General features: G+C 33.8%; 1 protein-coding gene across 1 annotated transcript in view; it reads left to right on the forward strand.

Moving 5' to 3' along the window:
• ANTXR2 (ANTXR cell adhesion molecule 2) overlaps positions 1–25,301 on the forward strand; it is a 207,572-nt gene that overhangs the window by 125,554 nt on the left and 56,717 nt on the right. Inside the window, exon 16 of the mRNA XM_036763092.1 lies at positions 779–859. Coding sequence (XP_036618987.1) covers positions 779–859 — 81 coding nt within the window. The remainder of the gene's footprint in view (positions 1–778; positions 860–25,301) is intronic.

Below are 25,301 nucleotides of genomic sequence, written 5' to 3' on the forward strand. Positions count from 1 at the left end.
TAAATATACACGCATGTATACATACATATAACATGCATACACACATACATACATATATACACACACATGTCCATACATGTATACATATATACATATGCATATATATGAATACATCTATACATTTATATTTATTTAAATATTTATATTTAATTTAAATAAATTTAAATAAATATTTATATTTAAATAAAATGTATAGATGTATATGTGTACATATGTATGCATATTTGTGTATATGTGTATGTGTGTATGTGTACATGTATATACATATATACAAACACATGTACATATATATTTATACATGTGTGTATGTATATGTGTGTGTATATATATATGTATAATTTCTACATTGTTATAAGCAATGAATGACATGGATAGATTCTTCTGCTTCTATACTGATTGAGTTGGGGGAGTGATGAGGAAATGAATGACAATGAACCAAAGGAGAACAAAAGAAAAGAAGGGAAAATCAGATGTTTAAGTGATCCATTTCTTAACCGTTATTTCCAGGGCTGGGGTTTGGGGAGTGTCACAGAACCAAGTAAACAAAAAATGAAGCATAGATAATAGTAAATGTCATACTAAGGAGCAGCACAGGTCCAAATTTCCACATTAAAGAATTTATTTCTTTTTTATCACAAGTCAGAAATCAGAGCCAGTAGTCTTCAGTTGTAGTACAATTATTTTTTTTAATTTCCCTTTTTTTCTCTGAGCCATTTATTCAACAGACACTAATCATTTGCTTTGTATTAGTCGCCATATGATTTTTCTGTCATTACAGGGCCGGCTTGATGCACTCTGGGCTTTGTTACGTCGGCAGTATGACAGAGTTTCTTTAATGCGACCTCAGGAAGGAGATGAGGTTTGTATATGTTATGGTGATGGTGCAAAGGGAATGTGAAGTGTGATCATTTCAGGACAGTAAAGGCAGAAAAATCTTAAGTGAAAAACATTTCAAAGTTCTCATTTTATCTATTGAAGGAATGATTTCTATCCCAAGAGAATCTTTAATGAATTATCATCCATGATAGTGGGAAATAGAACTACTAAGTGACTGCATATTAAAATATACACTTTCCATAGATTTTTGTTCAAGCCATAGGCACCAATTGTGGTGAAGTTCCCAAGAAATAAATATAAGTACATTCATTGAATTCACTCTTTGTCATTGAAAGCACTAGAGTTATGTAAAGGTCTGGCCAATATAAGTTTCTGTACTTTCTCTTGCCCTATTTTAAAGTAGAAACATTAATGTTTAATGAAATATGACTTTGGAAATATAATGCTAAATATTTTTATATAGTACAATAGAGGTCATTTGAAATGAGAATCATGAAATCTTAGTAGAGTTTTGTGATATTGAGGTTACTTCATTTTATGTTTATTTATTTGGCTTCAGAAGTGTTTTCTTCGTCATATTCATCAAAACTGGATCAGTTATTCTCTTTTCAAGGTAGCAGAACTGATTAAATTTAGTTTAATAAACATAGACATTAGTTTTTTTTAAGTTATATGTCTTTCCCAGAACATAGAATAGTACCTTCCTTCAGAAGTCAGATGGTATAGAATCCTAGAATATTTGATAATCATATAGTTTAATCATCAGCCAATTGCAACCCTCCTAAAGTATCCCTGAGAAACAGTAAAATAGCCTTGGTTAGAATACCTCTAGGATTTTACTCACTACCTTATGAAGCAGCTTCTTTTTCATCCATCTGGTCTCAGGCCTTCCTTTTAGAGAAATTTAAAATGCTTTCAGACATCTAACCTGTATCTTCTTAGTCTTTTATTTTGCAGAAATATTAAAGGTACTAGGTTTCTTCTGTAGTCATTTCTACATTCTGATTCCTAGACCCCTTTGTCAGGATCCTCTGGACACACTCTAGTTTGCCAAAACCCTTGAATTGTGGCATGTATAACTGTTTGCACAATTATTCCTATGTTGTCTGACAAATATAGAGTACTATGAGACTGTTGATTCCCTTGTTTGAGGTGCTGTATTTCTATCAATTCAGCCCGAGATAGTGGTAGCTTTCTTGGCACCCACATCACATTCCTGGCTCAAATTTAGCTGACGAACAACATGAACCTCTGCAAACTCAAATGTCCCTCCCATATGTGATGCAACTGGTTTTCTGAACTCAATGCATGTCTTCACATTTATCTGTTAAATTTCATCTTGCTACTTTTCTTTTATCAATCTAATCTATAAAGATTTAATTAAATATTATAAATATTTGTTAAGTACTTACTAGGTACAAAACACTATTCTACATACAGAGATAGAGCAATGAAAAAGACACAGACTGTGTCCTAAAGGTATTTACAGTATAGTGGAAAAGATGGGACAGGCATACAAGTAACTGTGTTCTTAATTCTAATTATCTACCATATTAATTATCCTCTTAACTTTCTATATTCTTCTTATTTTATAGTGTCTTCATGTGAGTAATTGATAAAAATGTTCAATAGACGAGCAGGAAAACATTTCTCTGTAGCATTCCATTAGTTATCTTCTTTTAGGTTGATGTTGAATGTTTAAACATTCGTTGGATTCTGTTGGATTTACCTAACATTTTCACCATCTTAACCAGAAGAATATATCACAGAAGATTTCATGAATCTTTTCCATTAAATCTAGATGTTATATATGCACACATACATATATACACACTCACATATATAAATATATACATATATGTATATGATATCCTGATTCGCCAACATTTTTAAGAAGAAAACCAAATAAGATTAGGTTGGCATAACTTATTTTAATAACCCTATATAATCCCCATTACTCATCTTATTTGTTTCTAAGTACTCACAATCCATACATTCACTAATCCCTCTCGAATTTTACTGAATGAGTCTTAACTTTTAGACTATTGGCCCATAGTCTTGGGAAACTACCCTGTTCTCCTTTGTTTGGAAATTAAGAAAACATTTTAGCCTCATTAGTCATTTTCTATCATTTCTCAAAGATAGTTAAAAGTGGTTAAAACATTGCATTTATGAATTCCCTAAGCAGCCTAGGACACATTTTTCTTGGACTGAGGACTTGGATTCATTCAAAACACATTTATGTTCTTTACTGGTTCTACCTATTTTAGCATCATAGGATCAGAGATTTAGAGCTGAAAGGGACCTTGTAGGCCCTTTAGTTAAACCTACTCTCTTCACAGGAGAAATTGAGGTCCCAATTCACAAAGACAGTAAGTATTACAGCTAGGATTTGAACTTAGATCCTTTAATATCAAATTCAGCACAGTTTCCACTGGGCCAGGGTATACTTGAACTACAATTTCTATTTTGAGGGGTGTTTGTTCTGTCCTTTCCCAATTGAAGACCGTTATCCTTAGTGGAGAAAACAGAAACAAAGCAGGAGTTGAGTAATTCTGCCCTCGCTTAGCTGTTACAGTGTTAGAGCTGTGATATATCCTCACCTTTCCCTGAAGAATTCCTTGTTTGTCCCCTTTTTTGGACTCTGAACAAAGCTAATAAATTAGTGCGTTTTAAAATTTTTTTTCACAGTTCATTCTGAATATCATTCTTGTAGGTGTTGATTATTGTTTTTAATTCATTAATTCAGTAAATTAATTCATAAAAACCACACATGCAATCAAAAATGAATACTTCAAAATTATAAAGAACAAGTATGGCTTGAAAGAAGAGAGATGAGAAGTCACCGCCTTGTCACAGAGGTGGAAGCTCCAGAAGTGTTACACATTGCACATGAAGTTTTTAGATATCCTCAATATAATGATCAATTGTGCTGACTTTTTTCCTCTTCTTTTTCTTTTTGTCTTAAAAAATGTAATTTGTTATATCGGATGACACTCTAGAAGGGGGAAGAGAAAGAATACTGGGGAAAACTATGATGATGTTAAAAAAAACCCAAAGAAGTCAATAAAAGCTTATTTTAAAAAAAAAGAAATTGAATTACATAAAAAATCAAACATGGATTTTCTGAGAAAATAATTATATGAAATGTTTACTCACCTCAATATTTTGTAATAGGCCATAGTTAAACTAGTTAACTAGTTAAACTAGTTAAAGTTGCAACAATATTAAGGGAAAAATGGCAAGAGAGAAATAATAGTCATTGGATATTTATATCCAGTGAGTTGGATATTTATATCTAGTAGGTTGAACATTTAGCCTTAGTAGAGGTGAGAAGATAATACTGAACAGGCTTCTTCTCTCACAAGGGGTTGTTCTAGAGAAGCTTGCAAAGAAACCTAGCTTGAGTTTCAAAATTTCGATTTTGTTAGATACCATATTTTGAAAAACACTTCACTAAAAAGAAAAAAATTAACTGATGCATCAAATATTTTTGGAAAAACAAAGCCACAGACTTTAGCAGCATTTGTTAACTACTTGCTGGGATTGTATTGCAGAGGTAGCTTTGTGTAATATTTGACATTCTGATGCATAGGAAAAGCTTAAAATGTTAGTGAGTTTTATATTGGAAGCTTTAGATATTATCTCATTTTAAAAATTGACTTAAGATCTACTTTATTATGAGAACAATGTATTCAAATCATATCATATTTGGGGGGGATGTGCTTATGTTTTGATCCCTGTTTATGATGAATTGAGAGTATTTGTTATTCTCAATCTCCTTAGTTTTTATAGGTGTTAAGAATATCAGATATGAGTATGATGACTGTTTCCCAAGTAGAAGTTATTCCTAATATTAGATTTTCAACTCAGATCAGTTAATATTGAGCATGGGGCACCATCTAGACAGACATCTTAAAATCTTCCTCTAGCATTAAAATATTTCCTGATTATGTAGAAGATATTACATTCAGCCTCTTTGAAGGTTATTTTTTGTAACTTAAAACTGCATTAAGACTCTTGGGACACCCTGCATGTCTAAGTACCATTCACTGCTCATGTTTAAAAACTCTGGTTTATTTTAATTTACTTTATATTTGAACTTTCTTTAGAGGTAAAAATCATGTCTTCATTACATGCTCTTTCCCCTTCTTCTCTTGCTTGTTTGATCATTAAATTTTTGATGGCAATTTATAGAAACATTTCCAACGTTAAAACATGGTGAAGATATAGTTTATTTGAAACCAGGTATAGGGAGTCAGAATTTTACTATCCCATTAATTCCTATTTTTCTTTCACAGTTCTTTCTTCAAGCCAGTCTAAGTCCCAACATTAGTCACTAGGCTATGTCCTGAATTTGTACTTGCTACAAGAATAGGAAAGTTAAACTTGCTTGAAGAGAAGCTTTCTTTCTTTCTTTCTTCTTTCTTTTCCTTCCTTCCTTCTTTCCTTTATTTCCTTCTTTCTTTCCTTCCTCCCTCCCTTCTTTTTTTCTTTCTTTTTTCTTTCCTTCTTTCTTTTCTTCTTTCCATTTCCTTCTCTCTCTCTCTTCCTTTCCCTTTCCCTCTCCCCCTTTCCCTCTCTTCCTTTCTTCCCCCAATGTTTACCAGCATGTCCATTCAAGAATTGTCACCTCTTTTCTTGGGATCCTGAGCTAGCTATCCCCCTTGTCATACTCTCTTTAGGCACGGATGTGAGGTCATACTAAACTCCATGACATAAGAGAAGGAACATTCTCCTTTGTGCTCCTTTGCATCCCTATAAAGCTGGTCTCCAGCCACTGAAGAGAGAACCAAACTCATTGTGACACTTCAGAATTTGAGATTTCAAATAGTCACCTTTATGTGTTAACCACTCGGCATGCCTCTTGCATACATGAAACACTGACAACAGCATTTACTGAGCATTTACTATGTGACAAGCACTTTGCTGAGCACTGAGGGGAGAAGCTGAAAAGCTAGATAGTCCCTGCTCTCTCTGAGTTCACTTTCTAAATAGAGGAGGCAACATTTAGAGGGAGGTCAGTTGCCATGCAGATTGAAGGTGCTTCAGAGCATAGGACAATGCCCAGAAGTCCTTACAAGTCAGTGGGTAATGCCTAGGAGTCTGGAGGGGCTGCTGCAATATATCTGGTAAAAGATCATTCATTTGCTGGTTGGACTGTGACATTGAACCTCCCCCACTCCTTCTCTTTAAGAAGGATCCCAGAATTCCTGCATTGGCTGGAAGGTTGCCAGGTAGGGCAGCCTGAATAGCCTGTTTTCTAGTAGGCCTGTAGAGTCTCCATTTGGGATGGGAGGGGGAAGTCAGCTCATGATCCTTGTTTGTTGCTGGGCTGAACTGCCAGCTGGTGGGCTGGGCTGATAGAGAAGATAGCCTGGGGGCAGATATTAGGATACTCAATTCCAGATTTCAATATTATTTTCTCTTTTAAAAAGTTGTTTGAGGGGCAGCTTGCTGGTGCAGTGAGTAGAGCACTGGCCCTGGAGTCAGGAGGACCGGAGTTCAAATCTGGCCTTAGATACTTGACACACTTACTAGCTGTGTGACCTTGAGCAAGTCACTTAACCCCAATTGCCCTGCCTTCCCCCCTCCAAAAAAAACATTAAAAAAAGTTGTTTGTAACTCTCATGCAAAATAATCCTTTAAAAAAAACCAACATTGAATCAACATTTTAAAAATATATTGTAATGTAAATCATACTGTACAGGCTGTCCTAAAAGTCTTATTTTGTACATATACTGTTACCAAAAAGTCCTTCTTTTGGAAAAGTATAAACCTAATCTTAACAGTGAGGCAACTGTGTCAAGAGAAGTGTTTCTTTGTGATGCCCTGGCAGCCTTTGCCTTGTTGACAACTTATGGAAAATCCTATTCTATTTTTGGGGCCACAGAACAGGCAGGTGGGTTTATCTAGCACCAGCAGCAGAGAATAAGTGTTCTGCCTCCTGTGAACTTCAAAAGCGAGATTAAACAAAATTTTTTTAAAAAATCTGTAGAGATGTTTGTTTAAAAAAAAAAGAGAGACAAGCATGTTGTTAGCAAGGTAGGAAATACATTTGTCATCTTTAGGGTGTCTGACCCATGGCATCAAAATAATACCACTCTGCCTAGTTAACAGCATTTCTTCTCACCTGAAAAAAAACATTTATTCATAAGTTGTTCACTGCAGATAAGCTTCAAAACCCTCAGGAGAGTTCAGTTCAGTAAATAGAATCAACACAGAATCTCTCAACCTCCTTCCCTCCTTCTCTCTCTCTTTCTCTCTTTTTCTCTTTCTCCCCCTCCTTCTCTCTCTCTCTCTCTCTCTCTCTCTCTCTCTCTCTCTCTCTCTCTCTCTCTCTCTCTCTCTCTATTTCTCTCTTTCTCTCACACCCTCTCTGTTTCTCTCACACCCTCTCCCTCCCTTCCCCCCCCCCCCCGTCTCCCCCTCTCCCCCTCTCCCCATCTCCCTGTCTCCCTATCTCTCTATCTCTCTCCCCCACTTACTCACTCTGGAAGTCTTGTTATGCTACATTTCAAGCCAAACAAATGTTTTCCTTCTCCTGCTCAGAGGCCTCTTTGTACTAGTTTTCAGAAGAATTCACTGCTGAATTAATGTCCTTGATCAACTAATTGAAGTTTAGGCATAAAGTATCAAAGCAGAGAGAGAGAAAATCCCTGCCCCCACCCCCCATCCCATGCTGCCTGCTCCTACGGAGGGTGGCCCAGTTTGAGGGCTGCACACAGACAAGGCACGAAGCTTTGATTGTGAATGGAAGTCCTCAGAGTCATCCATTTTTCATCTCACAATCCGCAAGGTTAGGGAAGCTTGTACAGGTGTGAGTTAGCAGGTTGTCTCTGACATCTGTGGAGCAGAGGCACAGGTCCTTCCCAGCCTGCAGGGAGGCTGCTGGATTGTCAGTGGACGTAGTTGATAGTGGCAGAACAGTTTTGGTCCCACATTTGCTGCCTGGGGGTCCGAAACACCAAAGGTAGAGCTGGGGTGGACACAGCTGTGCTCCTAAACTTGCCTTAGGCACAAATAAAGAGATCTAATATAGTTTGACTCTGTTGTGGTGGGGAGATGAGGACAGAGAGCCACTTCAGAGACAACTTAGCACAGCAACATCTGCCACTAAGTTTCCAGGGAGTGACAGGGGACAGCAGGTATGGATCGAAGCCTCCACGTAAACAGCCTCCATTAGGCCATGAATGCTTTTGAAGGGCTCCCATCAAACATGCTGCGTCCACAGCAGGAGTTGGTTTTGTTTTCAAAGTAATGTTTGGTTTTGTGCAATTGCAAAGTAATTTATAAATGATGCATCACCAACATTCTCGCTTTTGTTTGAAGAGAGTGAGAGAGAAGGAAAAGAGACAGCAAGGCAGGGGGAAAAAAAAGCAAAGCAATAGTTTTTGGAGTTTTTCCACAAACCAATTAACTCTCTAAAGAGCTTCTTGGCTTTAATTGAGGTTATGTTAACCTTCAGATGGCATCACTACATCCAACCACTCTACATAGGTAAATTTACGGTCTTCAATAGTGGGACCTAAATGCCCAACATCATTTTAGTTTACCAATTCAGTTATTTCATAGGATTTTAAAAATCATATTAAAAAGGAAACTGGATTAAGTTTTATATGTTTTTATTAAAAATTTTACTTAGAAAGTCGTCAGACCATTCTTGTTACTAAGAACAAAATTTACTGACTTAAAATGCTTCTGATTTCTGAAAAATTGTTGTAATTGAAGAATTTTTAAAAAATCTACTATTTTGAAAGCCTGTGCAAGAAAACTTCTTGTTATTTTTGCTATTTATCTGATGAATTTAGAATTAGAGCAAATTGTTTTTAAATTTCAAAGGAAACTTTGTATAAATTCATTATTGTTTGACTTTATGTCTTATGATAGAATCCATCATAATAGGCTTTTCAAATAACAGCTAATGGTTCGTAGTTTGATAACAGATATGAAATTGCTCCGAAACAGTTAAAATCTCTCTATAAACATGTCTTATTGAAAGTTGACACATTGTATATCAGTTAGTACTGATGGTACCATCATTATATGTAAAGAAAATAATTAAACCTATTACTTTTTCAATGTGGATCATTTGAATTTCTTTCCAGAGTTCTGGCATCGTGAAGGTTAGCACTGCTTAAAATTCTAGGTCTGGGTGTATGATCATTCCCTGAACCTATTTCTGTGTTATCAGGACCAAAAAGTCAGTAAAATATAAATTTACATGACAAATTGTGGCTCTGTGAATATGGCTTTATCTCATTATATTAATAGTTCCTTCCCGGAATCCTCTGCCTCTCAGTCATTTCTCTCCTTTCCTCCTTTTTTTTCTTTTTTGCACTTAGACCTTGAATTTTGAACAATGGCCAGGGCATATCTGTTATTTTATCATTATTCTGGGTTGCTCTTTTGTCTTCAATTGGATTGTAGGCTCCTAGGTAGCAGAAGGTGTCTTATATTTCCCATATAGTGAGTGTTCATTCAATACATCCTGGTGTTTTCAAGTGCCTCAGTATTTGGGATCATCTAATAGTGTTGTGAAAAGCCTGTTGGATTTTAGAGTCAGTTTGGGTGTAAATCATAAGACTCCTACTTACCACTGGTTCAATTTTGCTCTCTGTGCCTCAGTTTCCACTTCTATAACTTGATGGAGTTGTGCTAGGTGATTGCTAAGGCCCCTTCTAAGTCTAAATCTATGATGTGATCTAATTCAGGTTTTATCGGGGAGTTTTATATCATGTAGACATATTTTATTAAATTTTATAAATTATTAGAATATCCATTGTATTTGAACTCAGTTGAATGCATGTGTATCTTTTGCCATATTCACATTGCAGGATCTAGTGCTGGAAAGGACCTCAGTGACCATCTACTTTCATTTTACCAATGTGGAAACTGAGGTTTAGTGAGATTGTGATTTGTATGAGATGACTTTACAATTCTTTAATTCCATTTCTTAAAATTTAAAGAATTAGAAAATGTCAGCTTTTCAAAGTATTTTGACCAGAAGTATTTCAATATAATGTTTCCTTTGTATTTTTATGTATTTTGTATCATGAATTTCAGAATATTATTCTGAGAAAGGGTCAATAGGTACCCTATAGTCCATACTGGCAAATGGTTCTAACACACAGACACACAGACACACACACATGCATATATGTTAAGAATCTTTGCACTAATCAGATTATTTGCCATCTCTGCTTGTAGTATAGATGGATCCTTTGGGCTTACTATGATATAAAATCATTGGAAAATGTATTAACTAAATATTTCTATCTTTTATGTTGCTAAGTATCCTTTACTCTTTATTATCTCTCGTCTTTTCATTACAAAGCACTCATAAAATATCATTATGTCCTGAACAAGCTAGGAGATGTAATTGACTTTGTTTTACATGTAATTGAAAGATAAAATTTTTCCAGTGTAGCCTAGGGCATGAGCCTTCTATTATTAGTATAATATCTCACTGACTATAAATTTTTAGCTGTATACATATGTTCATGCAGAACATATTTTCTGAATATCTATATCTATATATGTCACCAGTACAAGGGAAGAATAAGTAACTAATTCATAAGTCATATATCAGAGTTCCATTTATGCTTTTATTTGCAAGATTTGAGACTTTAAAAACATCATTGTTTTTATTGATTGTTTACCAATATGAGTCCATAAAAGTGGTGAGTGGGTCTGGGTCCCAAATTCAAATAAGAAGCTTGTGAAATTCAAACACCTGGGCTGTTTATAGTGACTTCTGTCAAGAAAGAGCATCTTAATTTACTGAAGTAAGTTTTATGGTAAAAGTAAAAATTAGGCTCTAATTCATGAATTTACTCATCATTTTCACTCCCAGATATTAGTTGATGTTTAGGTGTGCCATGGGATTATGAGATCATCTAACCATAAGTTTTGGAGTTTCCATGGAAATCATTTAATCAAACTCTGGATTTTACAAAAGAGGAAACTAAGGATCATAGGATCAAAGACCCTTAAGGCCAGCCAATATAACTCCCTTATTTTGTAAATGAGGAAAGTAAGGCTTTCAAAAGGTTACAGTAACATGCCCAGGTTCACACAAATGCTAAGTGTTAGAGGTGAGATGAGAAACCAAATGCTCCTGTTCCAAATCTACTATTACAGATATGTTACTTATTTTTTGCTTTTGTATAGCTGTGTCTGTGCCTTGATTAAGAATCATTAACCTGAGCTAATGATAATCAACAATCAAAGCATTAATAGAGTGTGCATTTTTAAAATCCCATTAAATTACTTTTAAAAATTAACTCGTTCACAATAAAATAATATTTTTTAAAGTTTATGTTAGCACTGAGTATTAAAGAGTCAACAAAAGGATAGATGTGTGTGTGTGTGTGTGTGTGTGTGTGTGTGTAAGCACGTTATATAATTTTGTTATGTTTACCAGCTTACATGTGATGCACTGGTTGCTCTAAAAACAGAAGACAATAAATACAACCTTCAGTTGATTTTAGAAATTTTGATACATATACAGCATAGTAATGTGCTTAGTCTTGATGAACATTACCTCTCACACATGTGTGTAAATATTTTTGTAATATCAAAGGTAAATTTGATTATATTATGATTCAAAATAAACTTTTATCCGTTTGTGTCGAGTATGCAAATTCCAGTTTAGGACTCTATGAACTAAATGTCCTCTCTCCAAGTGAGATACCCCTGAGTATGTAGTCTGTGTGACAATAAACCATTATAACTACCAGGAAGCCTGTTATAAGTTTCATTTTTAAAGCTTTATAAAATAGGTGCTCTAAGAGGAAAGAGAACTCTTATAATTCAGTTAAGAAAATATTCAGTGTGATTAAGGGAGGGGCTTTGGTGAGAAGATTTTATTTAGTTCTTACTCCATTTTCTTTTTAATTTTGAGTATGGTTTGTGTAAACTCCTATTAAAATAAAATTGATGACATCACTCTCTTAAGGGAGCTTGACAGATAAAAGGCCATTATGTTTTTTGTTTAAATTGAATTTTCATTTTCCAGTAACTTGAATTGTTCCATATGTAAAATAGTAGCAGTTAAAATATGTTGAATATCTCTAAATGATTTTGAACTTTGAAAAGGAAAATAATTGTTCATGTACTGCACCAATTTTCAGCACATAGATTATTGGAAATGAAAAATTAAGATAGTATGTTCTTCCATAATCTGATTTAAAAAAATAGTAATAAACTCTAAAAGTTTGATTTGAAGTTGAAAAATTTAAGTTGGCACTTTGTGGTCTAGCCTTAAAAGTAATATGTTTTTTGAGATAGATCTATGTCTACCAGGGACATTCCTAGACATAGAATTTATTGACAATTTATTGTAAATTTGTATTTTAGCATTTTGTAATTTTTTTGCAGTATTAAATGAACCTTAACAGCATTAGTGATTTCAGAAGACACAAGTTATATCTTAAATTAGTTGGATTATTGGGGTTTGTTCCCCAGATTATACTAGCTCCAATGATTTTCTTTTTCTTTCCTTTCATAAATAAAACCTTATTTGTTAACTAACAAAGATAATTCCCCCCCTCCCCCCACCTTGTCCTCACACCCACCAGTAAGGGAGGAAGGGAAGAAAGAAAAATAAAAACCTTGTAACATATATATATATAATCAAGCAAAACCAATGTCTGCATTGGGCATGAATATACATACATGCATGCATACATACATACATACATATATAATGTGTACATGTATTACATGTATACATACATTATATGTGTGTGTATATGTACACACACATTCTATACCTTAGGTCCATCATCCTTTTGTCTGGAGGTGGGTAGCATGCTTTATCTTCAGTCCTTTGGAAGCCTGGTTGAACATTGCATTGATCCCAGTTCTTTCAAAGTTGTTTGTTTTTATAGTATTGTTGTTATTCTATAAATTGCTTTTGTGGTTGTATCTGTTTCACATTGTATCAGTTCATAGAGATCTTCCCAGGTTTCTCTAAAACCACCCCTTTCGTCATTTTTTATAATAATTGTTTTACATTGCAATTCTACAACATATTTTGTTCAGCTGTTAACTCATTTGATAGGTACCTCTAAGTTTCCAGTTCTTTGTGGCCATAAAAAAGGGGCTGTAGATGTATTTGTACTTATGGGTCTTTTCCCTATTTATTTGGTCTCTTTAGGCATAGGCCTTGTGGTGGTATTGCTGGGTCAAAGGATATTCATAGTTTAGTAACTTTTGAGGCATAGTTCCAAATTTATTTTCAGAATGCCCAGACCATTTCATAGAAACACCAGTAGTAGCATTAATGAATCTGTTTTTCCAAAGCCTCTCCTGCACTTACCATTTTTCTTTTTTGTCAATGTTGCCAATCTGTGTGTGAGGTAAAACCTCAGAATTGCTTTAATTTGTATTTCTCTGATTATTACTGATTTGGAGCATTTTTTTTCCATATGACTATTGATAGCTTGCATTTCTTTTTTTTTTTTGAAAGTGAACTGTTCATATGTTTTGAATATTTAACATTTGGGGAATAGCTCTTATTCTTTTAGATTTGAATTGGTTCCTTGGAAATGAGATCTTTATTAGCAAAACTTGTGGCAAAGATCCTCCCCCAATTAATCATTTCCTTTCTAGTTTTCTGCATCATTATTTTTTGTGCAAAAAATTATTTCAGTAATCAAAATTATCCATTTTATCTTCTATGATCCCCTCTGTCACTTCTGTGGTCACAAATTATTCCCCTTTTTATAGAACTTAAAGATAATTTTTCCTTGCTCCTATAATTCATTTATGATATCGTCCTTTATGTCTAAGTCATGCGTGTATTTGGAACTTCTCTTGAGATATGATGTGATATGGAACACTATCTAGTTTCTTCCATATTATTTTCCAGTTTTTTCAGCAATTTTTGGCAAATAGTGAGTTTTCCCCTAGTATCTAGGACCTTTGGTTTCATTAAACACTAGGCTTCTGTATGATTGCTTTTGTATGTGGTATACTAAATCTGTTGCACAGATCAATCTATTTCTTAACCAGTGTCAAATTATTTTCATTAGTGATTTGTTGAATAATTTTACATCTGGTCCTGCTAGGCCCCCTTCCTTCTATTTTATTTTCACTTTTTGGAGATTTTTAACTTTTTGTTGCTCCAGATGGATTTTGATTTTTTTCAAGGTCTGTGCAATAACCCTGTTGTAATTTGATTGGTATGATATTGAATACCTAAATTAATTTAGGAAGTATTCTCATTTTTCTTATATTGATTTGGCCTACCCATGTTCAATTAATGTTTCTTCAGTTATTTAAGTCAGTCTTTACTGATGAAAAATGTTTTTTTGTAACATCCATAGAATTCATATATATGTCTTCATGGTTGGACTTAAGTATTTTATTCTGTGCTTATTTTAAATATAATTTATTTTTCTATCACTTCCTGGTATGTTTTGTTGATAATATACAGAAGTACTGATGATTTATGTGTATTTATTTTGTATCCTGAAACTTTTGATGGTTATTAATTGTTTCAATTAATTTCAGTTGACTCTCTAGTCCATCATCATGTCATATGTTCAAAGTAGTCATTTTGTTTCTTCTTTGCTTTTGCGTATTTCCCTAATTTCTTTTTATTGTCTTAATCACTATAGTTAGCATTTTTATCACTATATCAAATAGTATTGGTGATAATGGACACACTTAATTTGGCTGTGATCTTATAGGAAAGGATACTATTTTTTCCTCATTGTATATAATTCTGGCTCTCACTAGGTTAAGGAAATATTCATTTATTAAGTTTTCTAACATTTTAATAATAATGCATGTTGTATTTTGTCAAAAGATTTTTCTGCATACATTGCTATATTATGTAATATCAACATATTAAACATATTGATATAATAAATGTTACATCTATTGGTATAACAAAACACATTTTTAAAAATTTTTCTAGTTATTTGTGTGCCCAGTTGTACTTTCAAATATAAAAACATTCCTGCATTCCTGGTACAAGTCCAAAATAACCAAAATGTATAATCTTTGAGATATGTTATATCTTCCCTGCCAAAATTTTATTTTTAAAAATTTGTAGCACTGTTCGTTAAGGATACTGGTATATGGTTTTCTTTTTCATTTTTGCTTCTCCTTCATTTAAGTATCATAGAAAGAATTTGGTAGGATCTCTGCTTTTGCAATTTTTTGAAAAGTGTGTATAATGTTGTAATTAAGTATGCTATGATTACTGCATAAAATGCACTTGTGAATCCATCTGGTGTTTTTTGTGACTTGTTGAATTTTTTCTGAGATTGGGTTGTTTAAATTCTCTTTTTGTTTTGCAAATCTGGGCATTTTATATTTTATTAAAAAATTCATATCACTTAAGTTATTGTTTTTATTTTAATATAGTTGGGTGAAGAGTTTCGATATACTCCTAATTTCTTATTATTTCATCATGATTTGTCCTTTTTCATTTTTTATACTGGCAATTTGATTTTCCTTTTTCTTTATCAAGTTACCTAAAGGCCTATTTATTGTTTTTTTTTAAATGCTCCTAGTTTTATTTATTTTATAAATTTTATTTTACTTTAAATTTTAAAAATCTCTTCTTTGATTTTTAGAACTTATCTTTTGCTGTCTATTTGTAAAATTTTATTGATTTTTTTAGTTTTTTTAAACTAGTTGCAATCAAATTTGGTGATTTTTTTCCTTTTCTTTATAAAATTATTTAGAAATTTAAATTTTCCCCTAAGGAATGCTCATTCCCCAAATTTTGCTATTGTCTCTCATTGTTGTCATTATTTTAAATGACATTATCTAGTGTTTCTAGAATTTATTCTTTGGCCCACTCATTCTTTAAGTTACTTAGGATTCAAGTTAGTCTCCGGTTAATTTTTAATTCTATATTCCTTTAAATCCATTCATTGAATACGTTTTTTTTACTACATTATTATAATAATGAATGTGTAGGTCAGGTGGGGAGCAGTTTATTAAGGGGTTTGAACAAAAAAAGAATTTTATATTTGATTTTGGAAGGAGCCACTTGAGTCCATTGAGCAGTGCAGATGACATAATCACACCTGTGCTTTATAAAGATCACTTTGACAGCCAAGTAGAAGACAGATTGTAGTGAGGATAGACTTCTGGCACCAAAAACATACTTCCTGTTTTCTTGCATCTAGACCTTTTCCTGAACAAAGGCCTTTTTAGCTAATCTTATTTACACACCATTGCATGGTATGTAATCATCTCACCACCTTGGTGTGTGCTGGGGCTACCATGACAAACTTGGGACAGACCATTTTATTGAGGGAAAATATGTGTATATAGAAGTAATATAAAAGATATAAAAAGTAAATTTAAGACAATGGGGGTGAAGAACTTATGATTAAAACAAAACAGCAATTATAAAATAAAATTCCATTTTTATTTGCAGATTCAATTGTGTCTACTGATGCATAGAATTAATGGCTAATAATGGAGACAGAAAATCTACCCATTTGGGATAGTCAATGGATTATTTTTGTTTATAGTTGCTATAGGCCTTAAATATATTATTTCTTTTTAGATTCAACTTTAGATAGAAGTAGGGGGAGAGGGTGCCTACTTTTTAAAGACTTGATTTTTTTTCAGAATTTAACTTATATTCATTTATTTATCAGTTTATTATATTTTCCTTTCCATTCCTATTTTGATCATTATTTAAAGAATATTTTAGTTTTGTGTTTGTTTTATATTGGATAGAAAAGGCTTTCAAGAAGAAAACCACTTCCCCTAACCCAAGCCTCAGCAATCTCAGGCAGATTGTGACCCCATCACCTTCAAAGTGGCCATGGACTGTGGAGGCCTAATGTGACATGTTAATAGCAAGTATCTCATTAGTCTGGTTTACAGAAATGCTGGCTAGCCTGAAGAACTAGCAAGCAGAAAGCTGACAGTTTAATTCAGTTGCTTCTCTTTAGAAGAAATGTCAGATTTAACTGTCCTCTGCACCCAGATTTATGGACTAGACCTATACTCTTAACCAGATTACTTCCTTTTCCATTAACTGCTTAAAGTAGGGCAGCTGTCCTAGAAGCTGGTAGTAAATTTGATAATGTTCGCTATGTTAATCTATGGGCTTTTCAGACTGAGAAGGCCTCAGATAATAGGATTAAAGTTTCACAACTTCAGGTTTTTTTGTCCTAAGATAAGGATGGAATGAGAGTGGTGGAATGTCTTAGGGAGGGAACACATGAGGAGTGTTGTCCTAATGAGCAAAACAAGAAAAAAGGAATTGCCCCTGTGATTGATATTAATTACCAAGATTTTAAAATTGGTTATTAATTATGAAGTTAAACCTTTAATACCCTGTTCATACATTAGCATCAGATTATTTTTTATGAGATAGGAAAGTTAGCAGGTAAAGATAGCAGATAGTCTTCTGCATGTCTGTGTATCCTACATAAATATTTTCATTTGCATCTTTCAAACGTTTCCCTGAGTTAATATTCAGTCCTTCACCTTTTGACAGTTACTTGTAGGGCAGTTAGGATAGATAGACAAGTAACAATAAATCCAAATAAAATCTCTGCATAGAGCAACAGCAGTAAATCTTGATAATATCACCTTCATGTTTACCTGAATACAAAGTACTTTGCTCAAGACGAAATGTGAGTTTATGAGCTGAACATGTTAAAGGTACATTGAGAGAGAGAGAGAGAGAGAGAGAGAGAGAGAGAAATTGAGAGATTTCTTATGAGGAATTGAGGGGAGGAATGAAGTGTTTCTATAAATGCAGAGTTTTAAATTATGGAATCAATAAAGTTGAAAATCCATGACTATATTTCCAATTAACCTTATTCATTCAGACTTAGATTGAATCTTGAAATGATGAGGGAGCCTTTGTCTTAAGAATTTACTTTTAATTTCTCATTGTATATTTCTATGTAATAGGATCATTTTACTTAGTCTTCTTGGATTAATCCTCTTTGATAAATTTATTTCTCTTATGATTTCCAATATGGAGTACCAATTTAAAGAAATTAGTCATATTTTCTAGCTATAGAAACTTATCTGATAATTCATCAAGGAGAGATATCAATCAGGATTTATTGAATGCTTCACCTGTTCATGCACTGGGATAACAAAGACAAAAAATGTGAAACAATCCCTTTTCTCAAGGAGTTCTTTCAGAGGAGACAGCAGATGCAAATATAAATAAATACAGAATACATTTAAAAAATAACACATAGTAGCTGAGGAGAGGGCATTAGCAATTAGGGGGATCAGGAATGACCATGCAGATAATGGTAGGTGAACTGAATCTGGAAGAAAGTGAAGAGGTTCTTTGAGGTAGAGGTAAGGAAGGGGTGCATTTCTGGCACAGAGGATGGTACTGTAAGTCATAGAGAAGGAAGATGGAGTGCTTTGTGTAAGAAATAGAGAGAAATCCATTTTTACTGGAGAGAGCAAACAATATATTATGAAGCTTGAAAGATCAGTTTGGGGCCAGATCACAAAAGACTTTAAAAGCCAGACAAAAGAGTTTGCATTTAATCCTAGAAGCAATAGGAAGCCATTAAGGAGTGTCATGGTAATATCGACAGATATTACCGACAGGTTAGGTAAATAACTTTGGTGGCTATGTGGAGGAAAGATTTGTCTGCAGTGAAACATGAAGAAGGAGACCAATTAGTAGGCTTTTCATGAGAGGTGATCAGACCTGACCTGTGGTAGTGGCTATGAATAAAGAGGAGGGGAAGATGTGAGATGCATTGTGGAGGGAGAAATGGCAAGCTTTGGCAGCTGTTTAGATATATGGGGTGAAGGAGAATGAAGAGTCAAAAATATCAAGGTTATCAGAGAGTAGGAGGAATGGTGGTACCATTGACAGATATATGGAAGATTGGCAAGTGGGAAGTGCGATGGAGAGATAGTGAGTTATGATTTGGATAAGTTGAGTTTATGGTGTCTAAAGTGTGTACCACTCTCAACATCCATTCGCCAGTAAAATACTTCAGCTGGATAGACTGACCTATGAGTCATTAGCATAGAAATGATAAATTAGTAAAAGCCAGTACAATCACCAAGAGAAAGAGTATATAGACAATAGGGGGCTCAGGACAGATCTTTGGAAATACATCTACAGTAAAGCCACATGTTATGGATACAGAGCCAGTAAAATCAAATAACAATGATCAGACTGATGGGAGGAGAACCAAGAGAGGGTAGTGCCACAAAAATCCTGGAGCAGAGAGGGGGGAGATTGGAAGCAGGGAGATTAATTGGCATTATATTACAATATTCCTGGTGAGATTTCATGAGGACCTGAACTATGGTAGAAAGGGGACAAATATGAAAGATCTTATGGAAGTAGAGTTATCAAGACTTAAAATGATGAAACATTTGAGGGAGGTGAGAGTGAGTGAAGATTCAAGGATTCTCAAATTTCTGTCTGAGTTACTGAAAAGATGGTATCAGTCTTCACCAAAATAAGGAAGACCTGGTTCACATGCTGCCTTTGCTATTTATTTGACCTAGGGGTAACTCATTGGGTCTCAATTTCTTGGTCTGTGAAATAAGGTGAAAGGATTAGAATGAAGTTTTCCTAATTTCTATTTTCCATTTCTACACCCTAAGATGTTGAAATTGCTGCAGATACTTCACAACACTTCAAATTGTATTTGGATGACCGTAGCAGCATGTTAACCCTGAACCATTAATTAATATCTTGCCAATACCATGTGGAACAATCTTTTAAAAAATTAATATAGATTGATGGTGATTAAAAGTGGATATAACAATGATTATAGCCTGTCTAAACCAGTAGATTTAAATCTGTCAGTTTTTTATCCTTATAAAACCATCTACTTTTTATTACCTTCTATAAGAAAGGGGAAAAAAAGATAAATGTGAGGTAATGGAACATATCAAATTTTAGCATAGAAGCTACTGCCTTTCAATGTGTCATTTTTTTATTGATTTCTGCTTTAATAGGATTTAAAAATAATATCTATTTTGATTATAAATGATGTTGTATTAATATGGCTTACTGTCACTATATATAGATATTGATATGTGTGTTATCTATTATTCCACACATTATCTCTGCATATATACATTGTCTCTCTGTATAGACACAGTACACATATATATGTATATGTATATGTATATGTATATGTATATATATACATGTATGTTTAGTATATATGGAGTGTTCTCATTTTGTTTCATTCTAAAATTGATTTTGCAACTTGTATAGTTGGAAAATATTAAATGAAAATCAATCAATCCTAATTTAAATCTTCTAAGCTTTTATTATTAGTCTTTATGAGACAGCTAAGCCTATAATAAAGTTTAAATGCTTTTTAAAAGACATAACACTCAGAGCACAGTAGGTTTTTGTTTGAATTTCATTCTTTTTGGTCCTAATGTTCCTTTACCTTATTTCTTTGTTGTTTGTAGGTACATATTTTTCTTGATATTTTTAAATCAGAAAAAGAGTCACTAATTGAAAATTTTCGAAAGATTAATTATTTTGATCTAAAAATTAAATTTTTACCTAAAAGTTCATATTTCAAATCTGATTTAATCCATGCAAACAATGATCAATCAATGATAATTCATTTGGATTAGAAGAGGATGTGTGCCGACCAAAAATCCCAAATAGCTGTGCTGTCATTTTCATCGTTCTTGTCATCACCTTCTTCTTCTTCTTCTTCTTCTTCTTCTTCTTCTTCTTCTTCTTCTTCTTCTTCTTCTTCTTCTTCTTCTTCTTCTTCTTCTTCTTCTTCTTCTTCTTCTTCTTCTTCTTCTTCTTCTTCTTCTCCTTCTTCTTCTCCTTCTTCTTCTCCTCCTTCTTCTCCTTCTTCTCCTTCTTCTCCTTCTTCTCCTTCTTCTCCTTCTTCTTCTTCTTCTCTTCTTCTTTCTTCTTCTTCTTCTCTTTTCTTCTTCTTCTTCTTCTTCTTCTTCTTCTTCTTCTCCTTCTCCTTCTCCCTTCTCCTTTTCTCCTTCTCCCTTCTCCTTCTCCTTCTCCTTCTCCTTCTCCTTCTCCTTCCCCTTCCCCTTCCCCTTCCCCTTCCCCTTCCTCTTCCTCTCCTTCTTCTCCTTCTCCTTCTTCTTCTTCTTCTTCTTCTTCTTCTTCTTCTTCTTCTTCTTCTTCTTCTTCTTTCTTCTTCTTCTCCTTCTTCTTCTTTTTCTTCTTCTTCTTCTTCTCCTTCTTCTTCTTCTTCCTCTCCTTCTTCTCCTTCTCCTTCTCCTTCTCCTTCTCCTTCTCCTTCTCCTTCTCCTTCTCTTTCCCCTTCCCCTTCCCCTTCCCCTTCCCCTTCCCCTTCCCCTTCCCCTTCCCCTTGCCTTTCCCCTTCTTCTTCTTCTTCTTCTTCTTCTTCTTCTTCTTCTTCTTCTTCTTCTTCTTCTTCTTCTTCTTCTTCTTCTTCTTCTTCTTCTTCTTCCTCTTCCTCTTCCTCTTCCTCTTCTTCTTCTCTTTCTCCTTTTCCTTCTCCTCCTCTCCTCCTCCTCCTTCTCTTTCTCCTTTTCCTCCGCTTCCTCCTCCTCCTCCTCCTCCTGCTCCTTCTCCTCCTCCTCCTCTCTTTTGTCCCCTTTTACTGGAAGATAAACAGCTAACATGGAAAATATTTTTTGGAAACTGATACAGCTGAAAAGTTTGAGATACTTCAGATGTTGTTATGAAGCTTAAATAAAGCAGCATGAAGTGCCATAATGTTTTGGCTTTCTGAAGTCTTCTGATTGTCATCCCATGTCTACCCTTAGCATTTAAATCAGAATAAAATATCTCTAACTTCTTTTTTTTAAACTTATATCTTTTCTTGAAAAAAATTGAGTCTTAAAAATTTGTATTTCTTACCAGTTTTAAACTCCTATTACCAATTTCATGGTAGTATCCATGATTTAGGTTTTTGTTATCCAATTTTGCTTATATATGATTTATCTCTCTATCCATCTATCTATAACCATCTCTGTTTCAATGGATATAGATATATTGATAGATAAATAGCAATTTTCTTTGACGGAAGGATTTTATGGGGTCTGCTTAAATGGACCAAGAAGAATATAAGCAATTTAAATTTGTGAGAATATTTTTTGGATATTCTGTTGGCAACTATGGTAGATTCCCTTAGCTCAGATCTAAATTATTGACTCTATATGTAAACTATTATGAAATAATGTACATACATAAACATATGTGCATATTAGAATTTTTCATTTTAGTGTTAATGTTCATTTTAGAACTTAAAGCTCATGATGTTTATTTTAAAGACTACAACATTAATTCTATGATACCTTAAAATAAATATTTATCCAAGTATCATTGTTTGATAATAAACACCATGAACTTAATTCTTTGGCAAGCATCTCTAAAAGTGGTTGCATACATAGCTTTAATCTTTTAAAATACTCTATTTAAAATTTAGAATTGGGGTACTTTACATCAATTAAATTGATATGTAGTTAGTAAATACTAAAAGCTGCTAAAAGATGGATATACTCAGTGTCTTTGAGATAGAAAAATGAAAGTTAGAAAGATAAAGGAAAAAGCTCTATCCCAAGAACTTGGTGTGCTGTTTCTTGGAACATTTTGACAAAATAACACAGCTCCTTCAGATAGCTGTATGATTTGCCAGTTGTGTCAGGTAATTGAAGGATTTGTAGTGGTAGCTTTCCATCTCCCCATGCCAATGCATATTTCCTTAAAAGGCTCTAGACTTGGCTGGTTCATGGAACTACATCTCAAGCTGTTGAGATCCATTCCTGGTTTCCTGAGTACCAAGCAATCACCATTAACTTCAAGAGCTCTCTGGTGTTTGACTGGTGGGTCATGATTGGCATCTCAAGAGAGAAAGCTTCACTCAGCTTAATCAACTTGAGTTTTCCTTAATGCTTGTCCTTTATGAATATCTTCTCCCTGCTGTGGCTAAGTAAATTGTCTTAGCTCTTGAATGATCTACTAGTGTCTCATGTTGTTCCGATATCAGACATAAACTACCTGAGTCAGGCCCAATCCAGAACCTGATTCTGTATGTAATGATATGACAGTCATAGGATATTAAGCAGAAAAAGAAATAGAAGTTGCTGTTGAACTAGAGGTAATTTTTTCCTTGAAATAATTGAAAAGGACCTAAGTATGAGAGATAAGTATGGTAAAATTGCTGACATTGTTATAAACACATCTTTTTGCAGTCAGAAGTTGAGTTGTAATTGTTTTATTCAAAGTACTGGAAATAGAGAGCTGAGCTATGAAAATATCTGCAAAATATATAGTTTTTCCTAATGTGGTATTAGGGGTAGGAAGTAATTAGATCCATTAGTAATTGATTATATTTAGCATAGAAAAACAGATTCCTCTTAGTAGGTAAGGTTGGTATCAAGAAAATTTCCCTGTGATGAGACATACATTATGTGAAAAATTCAAGACAATATTTTGTAAGTGTAGTTGCATTTTTGAATTTATTATTTTTCCAATCTCTGTTTTACATTCCCATGTTGGTATGTGATACAAGTAATTATGCCTGTCAAATTTTCTCTGTGATCTAATAGAAAGTGACTATTATCAAAACAATTCTAAATATATTCCTAAAAAATACTCTTCCGGTTTTATTTTTTCCTTTGTTAATGAAAATGGATATAGACAACATTTCTAATAACTCTGGTTATGGTAAATATGGTGTTTAAAGGGTGAGAAAGTAAAGGGGATAAAGCTTCTTTAAGTTCACTTTTTATCCTGTTTGACACCAGGAGTTATTCATTTTTACATTTCATATAGTAAGTTCAAGATTTTTCAACGTGCGTGTGCATACACACACACACACACACACACACACACGCACACGCACATACACACAAGCACACAGGCACTTGGAATGTGACATATGGATGAGACATCTCAAAAGACTTTCTTATGACTTGATAAAAATGTAAAACATATTTTGCTGAAATAGTAGCTCATTCCAAAGCTATTTCTACTTTTACGTCTCCCCTAAATTTCCCTTTCTCTCCAGTTATGTAACTTATTCCCTTAATAAAAGGATTTTTTTCTGTAAAACTTAGACCCAGTCAAAAGGCTGCACTTAAGGACCTAGAAGGCTACATGTGGCCCTGAGGCTGTAGGTTCCCCACCCCTGATAGGGACCTCTTTGAACTCTTAAAGTACTAAAAACACCTTTACACTCTTAAAAAAAATATTGAGTACTCCAAAGAACTTTTCTTTATTGATAATTTACTACATCAGAAATTAGAGCAGATCATTTCTTTAAAATGTTATAAATTCATTTAAAAATAAGGACAATAAATCCATTATTGGTTAATGTAGTTTATGAAAAATAACTATTTTCCAACACAAAAAGTTAGTGAGCAAAGTGGCATTGTTTTACTTATTTTCACAAATACCTTAAATCTGTAGCTAATAGAAGACAGATGGAATCTTATATCTGCTCCTCCATTCAATCTGTTACAATATGTTATTTTGGCTTAAACATGAAAAAAATCCAGCCTCACACATATATGTAGTTGGAAAAGGTAGGAGTATTTTAATAGGTAAATAAGTCTTAGCATTATCTTAATATTATGTTAAAAATACTTTTGACCTTACAGACCCTTTGGAAGGTCTCAAGAACCCCCAGGGGTCCATGGACCATATTTTTGGGGAACCCCTGCTTTATAGAATGTCCCAGCTTTAAAATTTTTAAGAAGATATGTCTATAAAGTCAAGAGATCATTTTAGGAGAAAAAATATGTTAAAACTTAAGCAACTGCAGTTGTAGAAAATACAACAAAGTTCTAATTAAAGATTACAAATAGTGTGACCAAACTTTAGATTTTCTGTAGAGGACTAGGGAGGGTTGGTTAAAAAATCTATACCATCTCATAAAAGAAATTATTTTCAATATAGATATTTCAATGATTTTAGGTTCCCTTTTTTCTCTTAATGTGTAGATTAGTTCTTTCCTATTGGACCAAACAAAACAAAACTACATCCTTTTTTACATGACAGACTTCCAGATTGATGAAGATATCTAGTGTGTCCAGGCTGAGTCATCTTTTCTATAAACTTAGAATTCCCCGTTCTTTGTGGGATTAGACTTCATGATCTTGGTTGCCTATTCCTGAAAGCCATCTAGGTTAGTAGTCTCAAACTCAAATAGAAATGGAAGCCACTAATCCATCCCTGTGAACCACATATTGAATTAGTTTTTAAATGAAATATTATCTGTGTTTTACTGTATTTTTATTTACTTTGTTAAATATTTTCTTTTAACCTTGTTCAGGTAGCCCTGGGATTGTGGTGTTTGACACCTCTTGTCTAGGTTATCAGTGCCTTTCCCAAAAGGTGATACTTAGAACTGAACACAATGTTCCCTGTATGGTCTCAATAGAGCAGAGAATAATGGGACAGTCACCTGGAAGCTGCTGCTTAAAGCGTCACAGGATAATATGAGTTCTTTGGGCCTCTCTATCACCCTTCTGATTCATATTGATCTCTTAACCCACCAAAA

The sequence above is a fragment of the Trichosurus vulpecula genome, chromosome 6, assembly GCF_011100635.1.
Source record: "Trichosurus vulpecula isolate mTriVul1 chromosome 6, mTriVul1.pri, whole genome shotgun sequence".
NCBI classification, from domain to species: Eukaryota; Metazoa; Chordata; class Mammalia; order Diprotodontia; family Phalangeridae; genus Trichosurus; species Trichosurus vulpecula.